At 37.0% G+C, this 23,019-nt stretch overlaps 1 protein-coding gene across 11 annotated transcripts in view; it reads right to left on the bottom strand.

The window, feature by feature from the left end:
* The window catches only part of HNRNPR (heterogeneous nuclear ribonucleoprotein R), a 45,458-nt gene that overhangs the window by 9,797 nt on the left and 12,642 nt on the right, over positions 1-23,019 (bottom strand). For 8 of the 11 annotated variants that reach the window (XM_036255359.1, XM_036255356.1, XM_036255358.1 and 5 more), the window contains 6 exons: positions 22,280-22,398; positions 21,353-21,460; positions 18,091-18,204; positions 8,603-8,779; positions 6,918-7,053; positions 3,974-4,188 (listed from right to left, as the gene is read on the bottom strand). In XM_036255359.1, the coding sequence (XP_036111252.1) occupies positions 3,974-4,188; positions 6,918-7,053; positions 8,603-8,779; positions 18,091-18,204; positions 21,353-21,460; positions 22,280-22,398 (869 nt within the window). The remainder of the gene's footprint in view (positions 1-3,973; positions 4,189-6,917; positions 7,054-8,602; positions 8,780-18,090; positions 18,205-21,352; positions 21,461-22,279; positions 22,399-23,019) is intronic. The other 3 variants (XM_036255353.1, XM_036255361.1, XM_036255354.1) reach the window with 1 other exon arrangement.

The raw sequence follows: 23,019 nt of genomic DNA, 5'->3' as shown, positions 1-23,019 counted from the left end.
CAATCCAAAAGATTCGAAACAGCCCAACATCCAGCTGGTTCAATATTCTATGGTATATCTACTAACTGGAATATTATGTAACCACACAAAAAAATAAGGAAGAGCTCTTATTTTTTTTTGTATCCTCACCTGAGGAATTTTTTCCATTTTTTGTTCAGATAGAGTGGGAGGGAGAGCGAGGAAGAGAGAGAGAGAGAGAGAAACATCAACGTGAAAGGGACACATCGAGTGGCTGCCACCTGCACGACCAACCAGGGTCGGGGACGAACTGCAACCGAGGTACGCGCCCTTAGTGGGAACTGAACCCTGGTCTCTCTGGACCGCAGGCCGACGCTCTAACCACTGAGCCAAACAGGCCAGAGCAGGAAGAGCTCTAACAGCTGACATGGAGAGATTTCCAGGATACACTGTTGGTAAGACTTTTTTTTTTTCATTTCTGAAACAGGATCCAACCTACAGTCAATGTGACAGACAAGCACTGTGTCATAGTTTTAATTGGCAACATTTTATAATTTCTTAGTGGTACATATAATAATGGTACAGCTTCCTTAGAGCTGATGAAATAGAGTGGTAAATAAAACAAATATAAATCAGTGAAAACAGTAAGTTACCAGCAACCACTTATGTAAGAAGCAGGGAAAGAAAGAATATATATTCATACTTGTCTGTGTGTGCCCAAGGAAACACTAAAAGGATAAACCAGAGACTATTAAAACTGGATGCCTATAGGGACCAAGGGGGATATGGTAGACGGGGCTAGGGGTGGAAGTGGGACTTCTCTGTCTATACCTTTTAATAAAATTTTGATTTCTGAGCTAAGCAAATATATTACCTACTCAAACAAAAAACAAACATATTTACTGAACAAATTATTGCCTGAGGTTAAGAGCTATATAAATAAAAAGGATTTGGGGAGATCTTTTTTTTTTAATCCTCACTTGAGGATATTTTTCTATTTTATCTTCATAGAGTGGGAGGGATGGAGGGAGAGAAACATCAACGTGAGAGGTACACATCAACTGTTTGCCTCCCGCATGACCCTGACCAGGGCCAGGGACGAACTGCAACCTAGGTGCATGCCCTTGACTGGAATAAAACCCATGACTCTTTGGTCCGCAGGGCAATACTCTAACCATTGAGCAAAATGGGCCAGGGCATGGGGAGATCTTAATTCAATGGGTAAAAAAGAGTGAACTCTTTCAACCTCTACCTCTATCCTCTTTATTTTTCTTAATGTTGTCAATACTGAAGTATAACTACATCAGACAGTCTCCACTGATTTTAACTCAACACTGATCATTTATTTTTGAGATGAAACCATAACATACCATGTAAAAATACTTGTTAATATTGTGTTAAGCCCTGGCCGGTTTGGTTCAGTGGTTAGAGCATTAACCTGTGGTCCAGAGAGACCTGGATTCAGTTCCTGCTAAGGGCGCATACCTTGGTTGCAGTTTGTCCCCGGCCCTGGTTGGGTTGTGTGGGTGGCAGCCACTTGATGTGTCCCTTTCACGTCGATGTTTCTCTCCCTCCTACTCTATCTGAACAAGAAATGGAAAAATGTCCTCGGGTGAGGATTAAAAAATAAATAAAATTGTGTTAAGACATATTTAGGTGATTCAGTTCTGTTTAATTTAAACTGACCCAACTTGACAAAAGATGTTCAATAAACTGTAACACTGATAGAGTGAGGTAACAACAGAAACTTGACTCTATTGTGTAAACTCCTCCTCCTTAGAAAAAAATAAAGGAATTCAGTATTATTCAATCAAGTTTATTCAATCAGTATTGTTCAAGTTTATAGAGGCCACCAATTCGTTCTGAAATTTGTTTCTGTTTCAGGAAGAATAGTTACTAGAATAAAATCTTGAGGTATGTGGAAAGTGATTGATAAGCAAATCAGTAGCTATAACCTGGCCAGTGTGGCACAATGGACTGAGCATTGTCCCATGGACTGGTCAGGGCACATGCCCAGGTTGCAGACTTGATCTCCAGCAGGGGCCGTGCAAGAGGCAGCTGATTGATGTTTCTCTCTCCCTTCCTCTAAAAAAAAAAAAAACAAAATCAATAAAAATATATTAAAAAAAAAAATATATATATATATATATAATTAGTAGCTATGCTTTAGGTTTTCTGGGGATTTGATTCCTCTGTTATAATATGTAATATATCTATAATACTATTTAAAAAATATTTTTATAGGATAAGCAAAACAGGCTCTACTCAGTTTCTACAAGGTAGATTCAAAGTTATAAAGGATCTGAAGATATTTATCCTATCCTAATAAAATAGATGACATTAAATTCAGTAAGTTTGCCCAAAGTCACAATTATATTAGAACAAGTGAAACTGAAATCAATCTAGTAAAAAATAAAAAACCAGGGCTATTTCAATTCTCAGTCCCTTCCTTTCCTTGATGCCATCTACACAAGGAATATGTTAAAAAGGACACTGAGCAGCACATCTGAGAGTTTCTTTGGTTCATTCTCAATGGATCTTCTCTGCTTAACACAAAGATGTTTTTGCCTACAAAAATTTTATCATACTAGTATAAACTGAGGCTCTCCTCCAAACTAATCAGTAAGGGCCACCTCCTCAGGACCTAGAGTCAAAGACTTCTCATCCAGAAGAATCTAATCACTAATTTATGACCATCCATAGAGCTGCTATCTCTCTGAGAAAGGAAAATTCATATACCAAAATACTCAAAAACTCACTAAAAGCAGCAGAGATGCAACTCTAATGTGTCCCTTCAATCACAGGACTCACCCAAAGGAAAACCATCAGTTACCAGGCAAAGATCTTGGCAATTCAAGGACAGGACACAGGAGGCAAACAACATCCCTCTACATGACTTGCCATGCATATTTTGCCACTACCATATAATAGCAAACGTGATAACCCTTTGACTTTTTTCACAGGGATAATACCCTAAGGGAGCCTGATAATTAAAAAGAAAAACTTTTTAAGAGAAAAAAATTAGCTATAAATCTAAATAAAATGATTCATGGCCATTTAATAAAAGTCATAGTATGGTCAATAAAGATAATTCAGCCCTGGCCAGTTTGGCTCAGCGGTTAGAGCATCGGCCTGCGGTCCGGAGAGACCCGGGTTCGGTTCCCGCTAAGGGCACGTACTTCGGTTGCAGTTTGTCCCCGGCCCTGGTTGGTCGTGCGGGTGGCAGCCACTCGATGTGTCCCTTCACGTCGATGTTTCTCTCTCTCTCTCCCTTCCTCTCTCTCCCTCCCACTCTATCTGTACAAAAAATGGAAAAATATCCTCGGGTGAGGATAAAAAAAAAAAAAAAGATAATTCATAATCTCCCAAACTTTACCCCTCTTTACTCAGTAAGACCTTGTCTTTTTTCTTTTGAAACCTCTGTATTCCTCATAATGCTTAGCACTAAACAAATTCTAAGTGTATATAAAAATACTTAATGAAAGGGATTTCATTTCAGTTCCTTTTAGATATTTAATATGCAGGAAAAGAATGGTTAATGGAAATTCCTAGATACCAAAACAAGCTGTTAAATTTGGTGTTAAAGCCCTGATTGGTTTGGCTCAGCTGTCAGAGCATCAGCCTGGGGACCAAAGGGTCTCGGGTTCGATTGTGGTCAAGGGCACATACCTAAGTTGCTGTACCTGGGTTGTGGGTTCAATCCCAGGCCCTGGTCGAGGTCCTGCAGGAGGCAACCAATCAATGTGTCTCTCTCACATCGATGTTTCTCTCTCTCACTCTTTCTCTCTCCTTCCCACTTTCTAAAAAAAAAAAAAATCAACAGAAAAATATTGTCAGGTGAGGATTAGCAACAAGAAACCCCACAAAAGTTTGGTATTAAGGCAGGCCCTTGCCTAAATAGTAAGATCAAGAGCTATAATTTCTACTTATTTAAAAACTCAAAAGAAATTGAGCTTCATTCAAAGTATAAAATTTAAATGATGACTGCACCACCATCCCAAGCAATTGCATTTACCTTAGCCATGACTTCTGGATCTGGTTCTTCCACAGGATCAGCCCATTCAACTGTAACTACATTTCCCCATACTTTTACTTTTCCACTCATCAGCCGACGTCTGGCTTGTGCTGCTGACTTGTGATCTTCATATTCAAGGAAGCAGAACCCCCGATTCTTCTTTTTGTCATCGGGTTGATGATAGAGAATAACGTCCACCAAACCCTCTGTTAAACCAACAGCCAGATATATAAGCCAAAAGCATCCACCACACATGCAATGATTAGGCAGACCTAAATCCATTTGCCGAAAAGCAAAAAATAACTGAAGCAGCCTCAAAATGATTCACTAATTACCTAGTAGACAATTAAAACAGTATTATTAGATATGAGGTTTGCGACCGTATTTTTATGTTCCTTTTTAATTTTAGAAGTAGTAAAGATACAGCCATAAACAACAGGTACACTGCTGCATTTTGATATATAACATTTTATAATGTTTTAGTGTTTGATATAACATGACCTGTTTATGAAAACACTACCGAGGAACTTAAAAATCAATTATTGATACAAATGCAAGAGAACTAAGATTTAACAACTAAAAAGCAGCCTTAGATCTAACTTAATAGTTAGTTTGCACCAAGAATGAAACTAATTGCTAAATACTGCTATCCCTCTGGTCTTAGTCCTATGCCCTCATCTTTCCATATATCTTCTTTCTAGGTAATACCAGCTAGTTCCTACTTTTAAATACTATCTGCGTATATCCTTAAGAATGCTTAGATTTTATTTCTAACCAGACTTAAAGACATTTCAAATTTAACATGTCTAAAACTGCACCATTACTACTAACATCTGTCTTCTCTAGACTTTACTATTTAATAAACAGTACTATCTCCTAGGTTTCTCAAGCCAGAAATTAAGGACTCATTCCTGATTTTCTCCTGTACTCCATCTCCCCTCCAAGCCAATCTACTTTTTGCATCTGCACAGCTCAATCTTCTGAACATTATGAATGCTTCTAGTCTATACCCCCTTCTAAGCCATTATCCATATAGCAGTAGAAGTAATATTCTGTAAACATAAAACAGATGTTATTCCCTGCTTAAGAACTTAAATACCTTCTCATTATACATACACCAAATTCCAAACTCCTTATCAGCGGTTCTCAACCTGTGCATCATGACCTCTTTGGGTGCTGAACGACCCTTTCACAGGGGTCGCCTAAGACGTAACAGTAGCAAAATTACAGTTATGAAGTAGCAACAAAAATAATTTTATGGTTGGGGGTCACCATAACACGAGGAACTGTATTAAAGAGTCACGGCATTAGGAAGGTTGAGAACCACTGCCTTACATAGTCTACAAAAAGTCCTGCTACTTCATTTCATATAATTCTACCCCTATTCCTACCTTTTAAAAACACTGGCTTCCTGTTACTTTAATACATCAAGTTCTTTCTTGCCTTAGAACACTGGCATGTGCTGCTCTCTTGGAATGGCTCTTTGTATGCTAGTCTCTTCATTCATGTCTTAAATGAAATGGTAGCTATTCTGAGCTAAATGTTCTTTATTTTCTTCTTCATAATGCTTACCACAATGTGAGGGGTTTTTGTTTGTTTGTTTGTTTTTGGTCTTTTGCCCAGAATGTAAGCTCTACAAGGGCAGAGAATAGATTTCTCTTATTCACCACTATATCCCCCCACACAGCACAATACCAGCACTTAATAGGCACTGGATAAACACTTGTTGAATGAATAAGTGAATGTAAAGCCAGAAAGGAGTTGGTAGGTAATAAACTGATGAGGTCAAAGAACTGTGCCATTAGGAGTATTTAACTGACACAATTATGATGAATCGTAGGAGTTGTTACAATGTGGAATGCTAGAAGTAAAAAAATTCGGAGTGGCCAGAATTTGTGGCAAACAAGATCCAGGATGTGATCTGGATGTGGGGGAGCTGAAGTAAAGGACTGGACATAAGGTGGTTATAAACTAGGAGGCTCGTGTATTGGATAGTTCCTCTATGGTAAAAGTACTAAGAGTAAGTCAATTTAGACAGAAGAGGAAGACTGTGAGCCAGAAGCAATCTTCAATGAATAACAGACTGAAATTGAAACCAGAAAAGCAATAACTGAAAGCTTGAGGAAGGGGAAAGGATAGTATATCTGGATGACAAAAATGTAAAATAGAGTTTTGGTTTTTTTAAGAAGAAGTAATAGTCTAAAGCAGTGTTTTTTAAACCACAGCTAGCATTTCATATATCTCTATCAACATTTTAAAAAAATGAAACAGAATAGAAAATATCAGATTAAATCATGTATAATAGTAAAAATATGGTTTCATAAATTTTGTTTGTTATATATAAATGCATACAGAACTATGATATAAAATGTATTTCTCAATCAATTCCATGAATTTAGAATTGGAAATTTTGAAAAGTATGACCTAGCCCAGCCAGTGTGGCTCAGTGGTTGAGCATCGACCCATGCACCAAGAGGTCGCCAGTTTGATTCCCGGTCAAGGCACATGCCCAGGTTGTGAACCTGAACCCCAGTGGAGGGCATGCAGGAGGCAGCCAATTGATGTTTTCTCTCATCGATGTTTCTCTCTCTCTCTCTCTCTCTCTCTCTCTCTCTCCTTCTCCCTTCCTCTAATATCAATAAAGAAAAAACAAATTTTTTTAAAGAAAAATATGATCTAGATGAAGTAACAGGAAGAGGACAAGAATTCTCATTCCATTCACTTGAAGACCACAGGGCAAAAGCTCTGGCAAAAGCCAAGGTTCAATTAAGGTAAAGTGAAAAGGACATCCACTGTCAAGCAGAAAGGAGGCAATTCAGACACTGAATAGACAATTAACCGATTAACCTCTTAGGCTAATATATACCCCCTTTTTTTTTTTTGGTACTTATAAACAATACCACAGATTTCCCAAAATTAACTTCTAAATACATTTTTGTTTTACCTGTGACTTTACTGAATTCTTCCAGAATGTTTTCTTTAGTCTTATTCTTCGGAATTGATCCAACAAAAAGCCTGTTGTTTGCCACGGAAATGCACACTCCAAGGTGTTTACCAGGACGAATTTCATAGCTGTCACACTGCAAGGATGAAAAGAACCAGACACCCCCACAACCACCCTAAACTCAGGACAACTGATCACAATCTAAAAAATTCAACAATTTAAGGCCAAACACTCCCTGTTTCATGAACTCATCGAGTTCTCTCAGGCTTGTCTTAATATAATTGTGTATGTTTAAACTTGTTACAGACAGGCTCTCATTTTAGTTTGGTTTTGTTAACCTTCACTGTTCCTCCATATTGTAAAATGACTCAAAGTTATTCTCACTTTATTTTTGAAACTATCTTATGTCATATTTCAGTTTCATCTATCTAAAAAATTTTTCCTGAGATTTTTCAGAAAAAGTACCTTGGAAATGAAATTAGCTACAGACAAGCCATTGGCAAAATAATAATAAAGAGTAACAACCATGTTTAATCAATGCAAAAGATATTTAGAACTTCACATTCTACACAAACCACAGAATTCTGAATATATACATATAAAGTTTTAAACTACATATCAAACACAATACTTTAAAAATTATATAAAATGATATAAAAAATGTTTTATTTAAATCACTATATGGTTTCCTTGATAAACTTTAGCTTCTCATGCTTTGACATTACTTACCCATTTATTTACTAAAAGACATGTTATTATTAAATGAAATTATTCATATGTTGCCAAAACACAGAAATAAAGCTTTAAAAGCTTCTCAATATTAAATAAACAAATTATAAAAAAACCGTAATAAAGACTACAATCTGGGTCAAGCTGAAGGCGAAACTAATTTAGAGGCAACTAATGAAACAAAAGCCTTGTTGAAAGAGGTTACTGTTCTAGAAGGACTAGACTAAGTGAGGCCTTTAGTTTAGCAAAAGATTATGCCAAAAAACAATGATACTGTGAAGTTACTGAGATGGCAGTATCTTAATACAGTTGGAGTGAAGATATACCTAATTTGCAAAACTTAGTTACTACTACTCATAAGTAGGTACAAAGAGTAAAAGGTCATTTAAAAAAAGAAATTAATAGAAGACCAACCAGTTATAAAATAGCAAAAAATAAAAAGATTAAAGACAGAGAAGACTGAACTACCTGGAAACAATATAGAAAAGAAGAATATACTTAGAAAATAAACAACTTGTATGATTAGGCTGTGACAAAAATAAAACAAAACAGATTCAGAACTGGTTCCTGACTTGGCAACAGTGTCCTAAGCCTAACACTTTAAGAATTCTATCATAAAGTAACAGTAAGAACTGATATCCTTTCTAAAATCAAAAGACAGAACTGCAGAAGACAAAAGTCAAATTAAACTTTAGATACTAATCATCATTCTATTTAATAACTTTTTAGTATTATGGAAGACTTTCTCTAACACATTAATTCTTGAGTGTTTTCATTTCTTTTTTACTTTTATAATCAGAAAATAAAGACCAAAGGCCACATACCAAATCAGTCAATATAAACACATTCGAAGTAAAAATTAAAGAAAATAAAACAAGGTTAACTGCAAACATTTACTGAGGTAATTCTCTCAAATGACTTACTAGACAGTAGGTATCTGTTTTGTTATCACATACCAATTTAACAGCTTCCTGTGCAGCTTCCTTTCCACAGAAGGTGATAAATGCATACCCTCTGTTCTGACCAGACAGTGGATCCATCATAAGACGTAGATCCCAAATGGGACCAGCCTTTTCAAAAAGGGGCACCAACTCATCCTCATATAAATCTCTTGGTATTTTACCTACAAAGACCTGAAATAAAACCTCTGTATTAGAATCCCGATGTAAGTATTTGATTTTAGAGCTATAAAGTCTGACTGCCTTTTAAGAGAGTGGGGATACAAAGATGGTTAAGGAGGAATGGGGACAATTTCAATCTTTTTATAATGATTTTAGGGTCATCAACAATAGAACAATATTCTTTATTAAAAAGTGGAACATGATTGCCCGGCTGGTATGGCTCAGTGGTTGAGCATCGACCCATGCACAATGAGGTTGCTGGTTCGATTCCTTGTCAGGGCACATGCCCAGGTTGTGGGCCAAATCCCCAGTGGGGGGAGGGGGGGGTATGCAGGATGTTCTCTCTCATCCCTGTTTCCTCTCCTCTCCTTTCCCCTCTCTAAAGTGAAGAAAAAAAAAACTTTTTAAAAAAGTAGAACATGATTAATAAGAGTGTGCAAAATTTGTACTAAAATTTGAATATTTATAATTTGTCTTTTCCTCACAAAAATGGAATAAAGAGCAAGTATATATGTATCTTAATAAAAATATGTCTGCATCTTTATAAAAACAATTGAATAAAAGATTAATGTGGTCTTCCTCAAGTTTTCTCAACTCCAAAATTTTTATTTAAAACTCCCGGGTTTCACCCTGGCCGGTTTGGCTCAGCAGTTAGAGCATCAGCCTGCGGACCAGAGTGTCCCGGGGTCCGGTTCCCACTAAGGGCACGTACCTCGGTTGCAGTTTGTCCCCGGCCCCTGTCGGGGTTGTGTGGGTGGCAGCCAGTCGGTGTGTCTCTCTCGCATTGATGTTCCACTCTCTCTCTTCCTCCCTCTCCCCTCCAGCTCTGTCTGAAGATAAATGCAAGAATGTCCTCAAGTGAGGATTTAAAAACAAAAACAAAAACAAGGGATAGGCTTCAACCTATCCCTTTCTCTATCAGAACATTACATTTTAAGGTATATAAAAAATTCTTCACTATAAAAAGATTGGATATTCTATCTTAATTAAAATTATATAGTATTTAAATTATAATATGAAATGATAAATTAGAATTAAATAATCAGAAACTCTCAGTATTTATTATCACACCACAATTTTCAAGTTTCTGTATCAACAACATCAAAAACAATCTTTTATGTTAAAACATTTGCAATCTGGCCCTGGCCCATGTGGCTCAGTGGTGGAATGTCATCCTGTACACCAAAAAGGCTGCGGGTTTGATTCCTGGTCAGGGCACTAAGTTGCAGATTCCATCCTTAGTTGAGGCACAAACAGAAGGCAACCAATCGCTGTTGTTTCACATCAATGTTTCTTTTCCCCCTTCCCCCTCTCTAAAATCAGTATCTTAGAGTGAAGATTTAAAAAAAAAAAAAATCAATTAGTAATGTAAATTATATCTCAATAAAAGCTAAAAAAAAAAAAAAATCAATTGGGGGTGGGGGTGGGGGTGGGGAAAACATTTGTAATCCAGTCTTAAATTCAGTGTTTTCATGAGATAAATCTTCTAGTGAAACTCTTCTACATCAACATTTCACATCCTGAAAAATGTTCTGATTAATGAATGGCAATCCAAAAGATGTCAAAATTATACTAGATATAAAGTTTCTGATGTTATGCTCTGTAACAGTTGTGCTACCTTAACACAATCCTTTCCAAAAAACAGATTAACCTTCTCTGTTATCTGGTAAAACTTGGGGTCTTCTACTGAATCTCTAGCGTGATTCTCACACAACAGCTATTCCAATTCTTCTATCTCCTTTAAATCTCCAATGCTCATTCACTAAATGTCATTTTAAGGTCACCTGGGAAAGTTACTAGTTTCCTCATATTCTTTCCTCTCAGCCTTAAAAACCTTTTTCAGTATCTTTTTTCACTTCTTTCCTTTATACCTCAAAGAAAGATTTACTTCCTTTCCAAGGTTAATTTCTTTACCCTAGTTAAAAAAAAAAAAAAAAGCACATTTCTTTTCACCACCTTCTTCTGGAAATAATTACAAACTTTTTTTCTTCAACTCTCCTATTTTGCTCAGTACACCCTTTCCTGCCAACTAGCTTCAAAAATGGCTAAATCTCCAACAACACAAAATACAAACAAACAAAAAAAACCCTTATTTTATATTTTAGCTTATATATCTTTCCTTTTACTTTTATATGCTTAGAACACATACCCCATGCTTTATTTTACTCATGCAGTTTTTCTTTTCAACACATCTACTATATGCTTAGTACTGGTACAGCTACAGAAAAGTAAAAATTAAACGTTTAAAGCATCACCTGAATGGTATCCCTACAGAACCATCTTTCTAATAAAAACTCTCTGAAAAGCACTTGGCATCTATGCTATCTAAAACTGACTTCTTCCTCTAACACTAAATTGTATGCCTAAATGTCGCTTATAAACTTATAATGACCAAATTTTCTTTCCGCAGTCTCATTATCCTTGCCTTTGCAACAAGCATGCACAGCGGTGATGCTTTCTGAAAATCTTCTTAAGTCTTCAGAATCCTCCACTAACCTGGTCTTCTTACCTTTAATTATTTCTCTATCCTTCCCATGGTGATTCTTCTATCTACCTAATAATAATCTGTGTATTTCCAAAAGTTCTACTCTTCTTCACTGTAATTTCTTCTTATAAAGATCATATCCATCCCCAAAGCCTACAACTATAGTCATCTCCCAGATCCTCATCCCAAAACCTAATTCTGTATCCCCAACTGCCGGTTAAACAGTTCCTCTTGGTTGTCCTTACTTTACCTCAAATCATCAATAAGTATAGCAGTGCCAACTTTTGTTTTCTGAATATAGATGTATGTATATATAAGGATGACTATCAGAATAATACTAATAGTAGTTATCAATACATGAAAAACCTGTCCTAAGTTTATTCCTTTTCCTTATATTTTCTAAATATTCTACACGATATAATACATTTGTAACAAATGTTTCCTTTTTCCAAGTCAAAATAACTTTCAAAATGCATTAAAAAATTTTTTTACACTAATGAAGTTCTAATTTTTTTAATTGATTTTGAGAGAGGAAGGTGGTGCAGGGGGAGAAACATCGATGTGAGAGAGAAACTTTGATTGTAGGTGCCCTGACCTCGGGGATCGAACCCACAACCTAGTTATGCAACCTTTGGTATATGGGATGACACTCCAACAAACCAAACCACCTAGCCAGGGCTGAAATGCATTTTAGAGTAGTTTTATATTCCAGAATATTTGTAATTGAATATTTTTAAACTATTCTTTCTGGGAAGTAAATTCTACTTTATATTATTTCTATTAACAAAATGCAATGGTGCTTCATAATTACATTGTTCATCATCGAAATTTTCTCCCTACTCATTACAAATACATGGAAAAGCAAAGAAAGAGCACATGCAATGGCATTATGAAAACATATCTGACACACAACTAAGTGAGGAAGCTAAAGGTCAGATCAGACTACTACTTATATAATACATGTACCTGTATTTTTAGAACCAGACAGGTTTGCCTCATTAAGCACACCTAAAGTGAAAAACCTGTATTTTCAGCAAAAGTAATTTAATGATTGATTAATCACTTTACAGAAAGGATTCATAAGAATGAACTCATTATAGATTTTCCAAGAGAACACTGAGTTATTTTAGAACATCTCCAAATCTATGGTCTACAAAGCACCCAATATTACGAATCATCAAGGTCCATGAAGAAACAGGTCAAAAATACTGATTTATCTGAGAAATAGGAATTAGCCTTATTTCAAGATCAGTTTAACTTAGGACATTAAAAGGACTTAAAAAGGCTGAAATTAAGCAGTACTCAAAAACATACCCTGGCCAGGTGGTTCAGTTTGTTGGATGGTCGTCCCATACACCAAAAGGTTTCGGATTCAATTCCCACATACCTAGGTTTCGGGTTCAATCCCTGGTCAGGGTGCATAGGGGAGACAGCTGATGGATGTGTCTGTCTGTCTCTCTCTCAAATCAATAAAAACATATCCTCAGGTGAGGATTAAAAAACAAAAACACAAATTAACCATCACGCCTTTAAAAATATTTTTTAAGCTCCATTTTTAGTTAACTAAAATGAAATAAAAATGTTTTCCTTTTATTAACTGGTTTGTTCCTGAGTCATTTGGGTTCCATATGAGCTGTTCAGAATAAGCACTCAACCGCATGTTGGTATCCTCCATCCCCAATCCAGAACCAACAGAATGTGATGAATACCATAACAATTATGCCTTTACTCACTTGGCACCAAGGCTTGGAAAAAGCTTTGGCTGTCTATTATCTATCCATCAAATACTTCAACTGTAATAGAGGAAGTCCTTTGAGGCTCCGGAAGCAATCAAGAAAAGCAAGCAAGCAGCTCAACTAAGTCTTTTGAGTATCTATGGGGTTCTTTCATTATCCAGTTCCTATTTAAGCTTTTTTGAAAACACAGCAGTTTTTCTTTACATATAATTCAATTCAGGTGCTACAAAGTCATACCCATACTTTTAGGTCTCTGTTACTGGTTCTATAACACTTCCATTAGTAATGAATCAAACAATTAGATCTCAATCTGCCATTTCCTCCGAATTCCTAAACAGAATATCAGTGTTTATACACTTTATAAACTAATAAGAGCTTATTATATAGCCATCTCCATGGATATTTATATTTTGGTCAATTAAAACAGAACTTACTTCCAAAACCAGTTTTACAATACCAGCTGAAGAATATAAAGATACTATATAACCAGACTAGGTCTGAGAGCCAAGGCACACTAAAAAATACATTCCAAATGAATACCTATCAATCTTGTATATTTCTCAATTGAGGAAATCCTTAGTAACATTGTCTGTTAGTGAGTGCTCATTTATAGGATTAATTCACAGATTTTAACTAAACATAAAACCTCACAGTCTCTAAATAACTTAATTTTTAAAAAAATATTTTTCTTTATTAATTTGAGAGAGAGAGAAAGGGAGAGGGAGAGAGACAGAAACAGATGAGAGAGAACATTGACTGGCTGCCTCCTGCATGCCCCACACTGGGAATCCGTCCCACAACCCGGGCATGTGCCCTGACCAGGAATCAAACCGGCGACCTCTTAGTGCATGAGTCGACGATCAACCAGTGAGCCACACTGGCGGGGTTGAAAACTTAAATTTTAATATTATCGGTCTTAGGTACTTACTCCAATTTCAACTTCCTCGGTCAAGAGCTGAAAATTTTTAATGACTAATGAAACATAAAAGAACAAAAACACTAAATCTTACAGCATCGAAAATGACACCAAAACCAATTTATTAAATCTATCAGCAACCTAGTACATTAAAAATCTATTTTTCTGCCCGGTCGGTGTGGCTCAGTGGTTGAGCGTTGACCCATGCACCAAGAGGTCACCAGTTCGATTCCCGGTCAGGGCACATGCCAAAACTGTGGGCCGGATCCCCAGTGGGGGGCACGCAGGAGGCGGCCAAACGATGTTCTCGTTCATCGATGTTTGTCTCTCTCTCCCTCTCTCTCTAATATCAATAAAGAAAAAAAATTAAAAAAAAAAAACCCTATTTTTCTTGCTGTACACCCAAAACTAATATCAAGTATTGATTGTCAGCTCTAATTGGGAAAAAATAAAACACCTATTTCTCTAATTTTCCAAAACTTTAATTTTTAACAAGCATAGGTCAACTCTCAGGAAGTCTACATTTATGGGAACAATCTAAAACTTTACACTGCAATTTTGTTGCAATAAATTCCTTGACAGAATGGCTTAGGCTGGTGATCTCATACAAAAATTTTGCTACATTTACTGTATGTAATGACATCTAATATACAGGAAAGTGTTTATTTCTCCTAAATAAGCAATGCAATATAAGAGAATGATACATGTTTTACAATTAGCATTACCAATTACTTTTTATAACTGGATATTCAAAACAGTTTCCTATTAAATTGTTCAAATGCTTCGAGTGAAATCTTAGAGTACTAGCAAACTCCTTCCTTATCTATTGTAATGCAAAGATAAAACAAGTGTCCATTAATGAACCCAATCTAATGAGCGAAAGAGTTCATTTTGCCCTGGCCAGTTTGGCTCAGCGGTTGGAGCGTCGGCCTGCGGTACAGAGAGACCGGGGTTCGGTTCCCGCTAAGGGCACGTACTTCGGTTGCAGTTTGTCCCCGGCCCTGGTTGGTCGTGCGGGTGGCAGCCACTCGATGTGTCCCTTCACGTCGATGTTTCTCTCTCTCTCTCCCTCCCGCTCTATCTGAACAAAAAATGGAAAAATGTCCTCGGGCGAGGATAAAAAAAAAAAAAAAAAAAGAGTTCATTTTTATAATTATGAAATATATACAACCAATTAAATTTAAACCAGGCTGTACTGAGCGTTGTAAAGAACCTAACAGTATTATATAGACTTAATTTTTATTTCTAAGGATTGTATAACTAGTTGAAGAAATATGATTAAGATCAATGTAACAACTGGTAAATACTAACATGGATAACCCATGCTGAATGGTATACTATAGATAATTTGCCAAACTATATTCCCCTCTTGGAGGCGTGTTCCAGGCTGCCTCAAAGAAAAGACAAAGGAGCAATTCCATTTTAATCATTTTATAAGAGAGCTTAAGGTAATAAAACAGGAAATTGTGATACTAAGAACAAAATTTAATACCATTAGGAAAAAAACGCATATACTGTAGAAGTCCGAGTAAGAAAATTGAACTCTATTTCTATATTGTTTAAAAATAAGATGTAAATGTAGATTTGAAAGGGTTCACTACATAATCAAAACATTAAAGATAAAGGATACCAGGCCCTGGCTGGTTTGGCTCAGCGGTTAGAGCGTCGGCCTGCGGCCCAGAGAGACCCGGGTTCGGTTCCCACTAAGGGCACATAATTCGGTTGCAGTGTGTCCCTGGCCCTGGTTGGGTTGTGCGGGTGGCAGCCACTCAATATGTCCCTTTCACATCGATGTTTCTCTCTCTCTGTCTCTTCCTCTCCCTCCCTCCCACTCTATCTGAACAAAAAATGGAAAAATGTCCTCGGGTGAGGATTAAAAAAAAAAAGATAAAGCCAGATGGGCTAAAGGGAAGACAAAAGTGAAAAAAAGCCAAATTATTATTCACTTGTACACTATGTTTCAATGACACTTGCTTCTATAAGAAATGCGGCTGGCTTAGAGTCCCAATTCCAACTCTATCAATAATTATATAACAGTAAGTAATTTAAGGTTTTAAAATATTGGTTGATTTTTTAGAGAGAGGAAGAGGGAGAGAAAGAGAAAGATCGATTCATTGCTCCACATCCCCATGCATTCATTGGTTGATTCCTGTATGTGCCCCAATCAGAGATTGAACTCAAAATAGATCTGAAGTTACATTAAATGGTGATGTCTTTGTTCATTCACAGAACAGAAATAATAACCTTTGCTTCTGACTACCTGAAAAGTTTTTAACTTTTGGGAGGGTGCCATTGATAACAGTTTTTTTTTGTTTTTTTTTTATCCTCACCCGAGGATATTTTTCCATTTTTCGTTCAGGTAGAGTGGGAGGGAGAGAGAGGAACAGAGAGAGAGAGAGAAACATCGATGTGAAAGGGACACATCGAGTGGTTGCCACCCGCACGACCAACCAGAGCCGGGGACAAACTGCAACCAAGGTACGTGCCCTTAGCGGGAACCGAACCCGGGTCTCTCAGGACCGCAGGCCGACGCTCTAACCGCTGAGCCAAACCGGCCAGGGCGATAACAGTTTTTGTTTTGTTTTTTTTTTAATCCTCACCCGAGGACATTTTTCCATTTTTTGTTCAGGTAGAGTGGGAGGGAGAGAGAGGAACAGAGAGAGAGAAACATCGATGTGAAGGGACACATCGAGTGGCTGCCACCCGCACAACCGACCAGGGCCGGGGACAAACTGCAACCAAGGTACGCGCTCTTAGCGGGAACCGAACCCGGGTCTCTCAGGACCGCAGGCCGACGCTCTAACCGCTGAGCCAAACCGGCCAGGGCTTAATAAGCGATTACTACTTCCTTTAAAGTTAACTTTTACGATTTCTTAGAATTCTAATGTAAGTAGGAGATACATAATACCACCTAGCCCTAGCAGGTTTGCTCATTGGTTAGAGCGTGTTGGCTAGAGGACCAGAGAGTCTCAGGTTCAATTAGAGCCAAGGGCACGTCGGTTGCGGTTCTTCCCCAGCCCTGGCTGGGGTCAAGCAGGTGGCAGCCAATCGATGCATCCCCCCACCCCCCAGCTCTATCTGAAGATAAATGAAAAAATATCCTCGGGTGAGCATTAAAAAAACAAAAACAAAACAAAACAATAAAAAAGAATACTACCTAAAAACTTAGCTGACCTCATCACCTTAGGAAGCTATCTCCCTTCACTTTGTTCTAAAGAAAAACCTGTAGTGTGGTGGTGTGGCTTAATGGATTGAGCAATGTCCCATGGACTGACTGAGAGGTCCCTGTTCGATTACCAGTCAGGGCACATGCCAGGGCACATGTGGGCTCGATCCCCAGTGGGGGGTATGCAAGAGGCAGCCAATCAATGTTTCTCTCTCTAAAAAAATCAATAAAAACATATAGTAAAATAAAAATAAAGAAAAACCTATAAAATTATCATTTAACCTAATTTAAATTTCAAGCTACAAAGCCATGATTTTACTATCCAAAGATAAAACTGTAACCAATCATTCATGAAATACTGTTTACTATATTCCTGGCATTATGCTACACACTAAATATAAACAGTAAAAACATCCAATCAGAAAGGGTCCCTGCTATAACAGAGCTTACATTTTGGCACACAGTTTTCTCCTTTTAAAGGATTAGACTAGGCTACTATAAAGGGATATGAAGAAACCTTTAGGAAAGCACAGATCGAGGACAAATTACTTCTTTGTTCAAGTATAAACCAATGTGCTCGACCTTTTATCTTATGCCATATCCTTCCCTTGTGCAACCCACTCCCATCAATAAATCTCTCAGTAAATATTAAATATTCTATGTGATGGAGGGAAGGGTCAAGGAGGAAGGACAAACATGCAAAATTAGACATGAAACAAAATCAAAAACAGAATATAGCGATTGTTTCTCCTTAATAACCTTATCCCAAGTACCTAAAACGGTGTGTTGCTAGTTGCATAATTTTAGCAAGCAGATCCAAGAATACTACATTCCTTTATAAAGTGTTTGGGTATCTACCAGGTACATGATTATCTTTGCTTATGATGGCACCAAAATACAGATAGATATACCAAAAAAAAGCTAAACTTTGAACAGAATCAAATATTTTTCCTAATTGCACAATAGAGAGAATCATCTACAAACTGAAAAGATTTTGGCAAACAGTTGAAGAACACTTACTTCTGTTCCAATTCCTGGTTGCATGCCAGAGTACACACTGTCTGGTGGAGGACCACCATACTTCCTCTGTCCTGTGGTTACATCCAGAGTATAACCAGTCCTCTCAAGCAAGGCCTAAAGATAATTATACATCTGTTTATACTTGAATATTAAATATCACACATACATCAGTATACTAATATTTTCCAAAAGGCACTCCAATCTCTTAGGCTATGTATTTTATAATTAGGTTAAAAAAAAGCTCAAATTCACACTGGTTCCTCTCACACATGTTGCTCCCACTTTATTTTACAGGCAAATTTACGTCTCTAAGGACACACGACTTTTTTGTTCTGAGACTAGAAAGAAGGAGCAAGGATTATTAAAAATTAGACATAAGCTGATGCCAGGCCATCGATTCATACTTACGTACTGCAGTATTCCTCATTTTGCAACCCCTCTCCTTCAATTGGATTTCTTTCTTTACTTGTTCCCTTTACACACCATACTCATATCCACTAGTGATTCTTTTCAAATAAAGTGTTCTCTATATTTTAAAAATTAGAAGTCCTACCTCTCATGCAGCTTATCACATTTACTATTTCTGACATCTTTCTATTCTTTCTATTGGACTCAAATAATGTAACCTGTTTTGTTTGGTCCTTTTGTTGTGTACTCCGTTATATCATCAGACAATTTTTCATACAGTGTACACTAAAAATATCTGGCAATTACCAAATGAATACACTAGGTTTCAAAAAACAAACAAAACTTCATCTTTCCTAAGTTCTAACCTTACTCACAACATATTAGGTATTAAGGGGAACATAGAAAAAGAAGATAATGTTCTTGCCCTGAAAGATTTCTACTTATATGAAAGGCCTACAAAACAAAGACCAACAGGAAAAAAAGATATGCAATCTACCTAGAAAGGGGAGTTTTACACTTCAGGTATTTAAAGTTATACAATGTCAGGGCACACAAGAGATTTTAGACATCATCAAGTTCAATGGTTTTCAAAAAATCTTTGGAGAAACCCTGGGATACCAGTTACCTTAGACCTTCCATTCTTTTACCTTTGACTCAAACAGAGCTGCTCTACTTTTAAACAAAGAAATACATGTCATATATATAAAACACACATAACATGTATATCGCATGCCCTGGCCAGTTTGGCTCAGCGGTTAGAGCGTCGGCCCACGGACCAGAGAGTCCTGGGTTCGGTTCCCGCTATGGGAACAGACCTCGGTTGCAGTTTGTCCCTGGCCTTGGTTGGGTGGTGCGGGTGGCAGCCACTCAATGTGTCCCTTTCACATCGATGTTTCTCCCTCTCTCTTTTTTCCTCTCTCTCCCTCCCACTCTATCTGAACAAAAAATGAAAAAATGTTCTCGGGTAAGGATAAAATAAGTAAATAAATAAAAATACAAAGTTTTCTTGGAAAAAAATAAATACACACACACACACACACACACACACACACGTGTGGCCCGACCGGTGTGGCTCAGTGGTTTAGCGTTGACCCATGCACCAAGAGGTCGGCAGTTTAATTCCCAGTCAGGGCACATGCCCAGGCTATGGGCCTGATCCCCAGTGGGGGACATGCTGGAGGCAGCCAATTGATGTTCTCACTCATCAATGTTTCTTTCTTTCTTTTAATCCTCACCCAGGACATTTTTACCTTTATCCTCAGATAGAGCAGGAGGGAGAGAGGGAGGAAGACAGAGAGAGAACCATCGATGTGAAAGAGACACATCGACTGGCTGCCACCCACACAACCCCATCAGGGGCCAGGGACAAACTGCAACCAAGGTACGTGCCCTTAGTGGGAACTGAACCCAGGTCTCTCTGGTCTGCAGGCCAACACTCTAACCACTGAGCCAAATAGGCCAGGGCCGGTGCTTCTATCTTTCTCTCCTTCTCCCTTCCTCTCTCTCTAAAATCAATAAGAAAAAACAATTTTTTAAATATATATATGTATATTACATATTTACAAATGATGGTACTTGCCTAATGTAATATACACATATTACATATATAACATATACCTACCTTAACCAAGAGCAAATAGTCAGCTTTAGGGAAATAAAATAGGCCTATTCAATGAACTGTATAAGTTTTTCCTAAAAACACTATCACATCAAATAGTTTTCACATATTTGTTTTTAAAAATATAAGACTGAAGCTCAGCTGGTATGGCTCAGTGGTTGAGCATCGATACCCATGCTCAGTTCGATTCCCAGTCAGGGCACATGCCCAGGTTGTGGGCCTACCCCCAGTGGTGGGCATGCAGAAGGTAGCCAATCGATGTTCTCTCTCATCGATGTTTCTATCTCTCTCCCTTCCCCCCCCTCTAATATCAATAAAGAAAAAAAAGTTAAAAATATGTATATATATGACTAAGTTATGCCACTTTACAGATGTGGGGAAAAAGGTACAAAGGGGCACTATATAAGCTAATTATATGGCCAAAATGACATTTTATATTTCCTATCTACATAAAACTATACAACTTCAACATTAAATAAACTATTTCAAACTGAAAAATCCATTACTGCAAAACATCAATGTCCATTTTACTAAGGAATTAGGTTCACTGGTCTTTCACTAAATGCCCTATATTTACCTTTCATAGCAGTTTATTGATATAAAATAATAGTAATAACAATGGATCACAGTTATACAGTTTTTGTTACATTTCAGGTATTATTCTAAGCACTTTCCTATCTTAATTCCTTAAATCCTCACAACTCTGTGAAGTAGGCACTATTACTATTCCCAGTTTATACGTAAACTGAGGTAGCCCTGGTTGGTTTGGCTCAGCGGTTGGCGCGTTGGCCTGTGGACCAGAAAGTCCCAGGTTCGGTTCCCGCTAGAGGCACGAACCAAAAAAATAAAAATAAACTGAGGTAAATAAAAATTCAAATGGAGGAAAGCAGTTATAAAAACTTTTTTACCAAGAGAAAAGAAACAAAGTGCTTAGAAAGAAAATGAACCAGAGACATGACTGAATCAATCCAAAAAATTATTATAGAAAGCATCAATAAATATATATTATTCATAGCACAAAGAACAAGGAATGAGGGAGAGTCTGAATCAGGGTTTTTCACCAAACATAATATTAAATATTTGCCTCCAAAATTCTTTTATGTAATTTTCCCCTAAATTATTTCATTTCTAGACACTAGTATTTTTTAATAAATGGAACTATAAAACTGTTTCTAGGAAATAAGGAGCATTCAATCTCCTCATTAAATTTTATTTCATTACCAAGTCAAGTTTTACCTTGATCTTTGCTTCATCAGGTCCCTTTGTAGACTCTTGCACCTTGCTCCCCTGTTTCTCCCTTTGCCTGTAGGTCTTCATAACTCCACATAAAAATGCACTTTTGTTCTAGAACAGGCAAGTAATTCAATGAAAAAGATTTACCAAGAATCGTTGAAGGGTCAAATACATAATAAAATTAATTTCAGAAGACCAGAATTTAAACAAAATATTTACTCATTTATTCACTCAATAAATATTTGCTGAGTGGTTACTATGTGCCAGAGAATGGAGCAGAAAGCAGCAAGACAGTCTTCCATTTGTTGATATTTAAATGCATCTGGACTATCTTTGCCACATATTCCAAAACTATTTCTTCCACCTATATTATTTTCTTTCAAGATAGTTAAGACAGGATCAAATGATGCAAAATGTTTAAAACCTGAGCAATTTAAACACATAAAAAAACTAATAACAATTAAGCTTTGATTTTAAGTTTTTAAAGTAACTTACTACAAACAAGAGCGGGGGAGACTTTTACTTTATACTGTTTTTGAAAACTAACTTTGCCATAAGCAGATCTTTTTTCCCCTTAAACTAATTTCTTTTAAAGAAGCAGAGGTAGCCCTGGCCGATTAGGCTCAGTGGTTAGAACATCGGCTCGCGGACCAGAGAGGCCTAGGTTCAGCTCCCGCTAAGGGCACGTACCCCGGTTGCAGTTTGTCCCCCGCCCTAGCTGGGGTCGTGTGGTTGGCAACCAGTTGATGTGTGTCTCTCTCTCTGTCTCTCTCCTTCCCTCTCTCCATCCCACTCTATTTGAAGATAAAAGCAAAAAAAAAAAAAGCAGAGGTAATCACAAACAAAGAAATGCCACTATTCCACAGGAAAAAATAATAAAAATAATTTAAGATCATTAGTTGTTCAGACATTTCTGAGTAATAGCCTTACCTGAACATGTGATAAGTCACTTTCCTTGAATTGTTGTAGTACAGACAGAGCTCCTTCTTCATTAAATTCCCTGAGAGCATCAATTGCTCTTTCATCAAGATCCACATAAGCTACCAATCCTACAAATTAAATTGAAAGAGGATAACATTATTGCAACAAAAGGGATAATCTAAACTGTGCTATCAATGTTTAATCAAGAACAGTTACATTCAGTACTATCACTAACAAACTACATTTTCATTTAACTGTATGCTTACGGGCAGCTATATAAATACTATATAAAAAGGTCAAGAGTACAAATATGAAAATAAAAGATAAAATGTCAGTAACTATAAACAAAAATTTCAATCCCCATATCCCACCGAAAACAAAAATCCTAACCCCATTTCCCACTGCTCAGAAGGTTTAAGTCTTGGAAGTTTAAATTTGATGTACACACTGTACTAAAGATTTAAACATTAATATAACAAATTCTGGTTTATGTTAGAGTGATAAGAACACACTGCATTTCCCAAGGATCAACCTTCAAATTATATGGACTGCTGTAGTTGTTGCTAACCACAGAAGAGGTGGGGAAAAAATAAGAAAGAACCACTTTTACTAAATAATTCTTTCCGCTCTCCAAAAAGCATCAAAGGTTTTTCCTCCTCAGCACCAAAGAAACATGAAACACAACTGTTTATCAAAGCATCTACTTTGCTGCAGTCAGAATGTGGAAAGGCATAATTTTAAACTCTTCT

The sequence above is a fragment of the Molossus molossus genome, unplaced genomic scaffold (genome assembly GCF_014108415.1).
Source record: "Molossus molossus isolate mMolMol1 unplaced genomic scaffold, mMolMol1.p scaffold_m16_p_12, whole genome shotgun sequence".
Taxonomy (NCBI): Eukaryota; Metazoa; Chordata; class Mammalia; order Chiroptera; family Molossidae; genus Molossus; species Molossus molossus.
The sequence above is the reverse complement of the archived record's forward strand: the minus strand, read 5'-3'. Positions and strand labels throughout refer to the sequence as shown.